Raw genomic sequence first — 1,928 nt, forward strand, 5'->3', positions numbered from 1 at the left:
TTTTTTTTTTTTTTTTTTTGTCAAGATTTTGCTGATTTATCAGGTGGCCATTAACATCTCAGGTGTTTGAAATAACACATCTTTGATTTCTATGATTGAGTGACTGGTATGAGATACCAGGAAGGACTTCCAGCCCCAGCCCCACCTACCTGCTGTTGAGGTGGTCCTGGCAGGAGCGCACCTCATCTGAGCTGGGGTGACCCCCTTCCACTAGCTCCTGGACTGTGTGGTTCACATCCAGGACACGGCCCATCAGACTGTTCATCTCCTGGTCCAGACTCTCGAATCTGCAGATGGAGGATGGAGGTGCTTAGAGGCCTGGCCCCTGGGGACCTGCCCACCTCTTGGCTTGTGCAAAACTACCTTCTCCTGGTTGTGCTCCTAGCTCTCCAGCCTCGCTTCTCAGACTCCCTTGCTGGCTCCTCCTTTTCTACAGGCTGCTTAAATATTAGATTCCTCAGCACTCTGTCCTGGGTCCCCAGGCTTTCCCTTACACCTCCTGGTGCCATCCCACCCTTCCCCAGTCTCCACCCAAGCCCCTGAATCCATGACCTCCACATCTCACTCTCAGCCTCAACCTCCTTTCTTGTGAACTTGTCTCCAACCTTAAATACCTCCCTGGGGCTCTCATACCCACTGTGACTCAACCTGTGACAACATCTCCCCACAATCTTGAGGGAATTGTCTTCCTCTGGGTCCCCAGGTAGGGGACAGTTCCACTATCTCCCAGATCTGACCCCTGGGCTTTGTTTTGGACAATAATCTAGCCTGTCAGCCCATGGCTTTTCCTCTTGGCCTCCTGCTCTGGCCGAGGCCTGTCCCCACCATCTGAGTCCCCAACCCAGTTGTTTCTCTGGGTTCCCAGACCCTCCTCTTTCCCCCTCCAGCCCCTCTCCCCATGGCAGCTTGGGAGATCTTTTTAAACCGGGCATAGTTCTCCCTGGTTCAAAACAGCATGGGCAAGGGGCAGCCCGTGTTCCCAGCAACGCCCAGCACAAGACCTGGCCGGAGCAGACACTCAGTCCACTCCTGCTGAATGCATGGGTGGATGGATGGACAGGAGGCTCAGAGAGACAGAGGGAGAACAGGCCTTGTTCACCCATGAATTTAACACTGGTGACTAAGTCAGCCAGCACAAATCAGAGTGTGACATGTCACAGGGGGAGGGCTATGACGAAGTGTAAAGCAGGTGAGAGAAGCAAAAGTGACAGAGGTTGGAGCTATTTGATTAGCTAAAGATGACATTTGTGCAGGGGCAGGCTGAGGTGGGGTGTCTCTGGAGGACTTCAGGTGGGTAACTTCATGCCAGGTGAATATAACCTCATAGTAACAATAGCAAATGCTGTGGGTGGGTGTTCCCTGCTCCCCAGGCACTGGCTAAGTGTTTCATAGGTGTGTATGTGCTTCCTGTTCATCATGAGCCTGTGACACAGGACTATCATCAACACCATTTTACAAATGGGCGAACAGGTTCAGAGAGGTTGGGTGAGTTGCAGAACTGTCAAAAGGCTGGTTAAGGGTGAAGCTGAGGTTGGAACCTCTGGTTCCACCTGAGAGAATGTGTTCACTGTGGACCCCAGGGAGGTCCCAGCGGGGACAGGAACCCGGAAGTGCCACAAGCACGTGCTCACCGGTGCTGTACCACCTCCACGTCGTCCAGCGAGTCGGGCACACGCATGGCAAGTAACCACTGCTCCTTCTCACCGATCCACAGCTCACACGCGTGCACCTCCCCGAACATTCGGTACACGGCGAGCGCGTCCCGCAGCCACTGGCGCCGCAGTGCGGCCACCTCGGTCACCTCGGCGAACAACTGTTCGGCCTCCACCACACGCACCTGTAGTGCCACCACCAGAGGTCCGGCCCCGCTGGCGCCCCCCAGTGTCGCTAGCTGGCGCCGCAGGCCGCCCACCGGCCCGCGATGCGCC

At 55.4% G+C, this 1,928-nt stretch overlaps 1 protein-coding gene across 1 annotated transcript in view; it reads right to left on the reverse strand.

Annotated features, from left to right (window-relative positions):
* Sptbn4 (spectrin beta, non-erythrocytic 4) overlaps positions 1-1,928 on the reverse strand; it is a 74,113-nt gene that overhangs the window by 41,927 nt on the left and 30,258 nt on the right. Inside the window, exons 14-15 of the mRNA XM_048790880.1 lie at positions 1,632-1,928; positions 150-287 (exon numbers count right to left, since the gene is read on the reverse strand). The exon at positions 1,632-1,928 is cut by the window's right edge and continues 1 nt beyond it. Coding sequence (XP_048646837.1) covers positions 150-287; positions 1,632-1,928 — 435 coding nt within the window. The remainder of the gene's footprint in view (positions 1-149; positions 288-1,631) is intronic.

Source organism: Marmota marmota, unplaced genomic scaffold, assembly GCF_001458135.2.
Source record: "Marmota marmota marmota unplaced genomic scaffold, marMar, whole genome shotgun sequence".
Classification (NCBI taxonomy): Eukaryota; Metazoa; Chordata; class Mammalia; order Rodentia; family Sciuridae; genus Marmota; species Marmota marmota.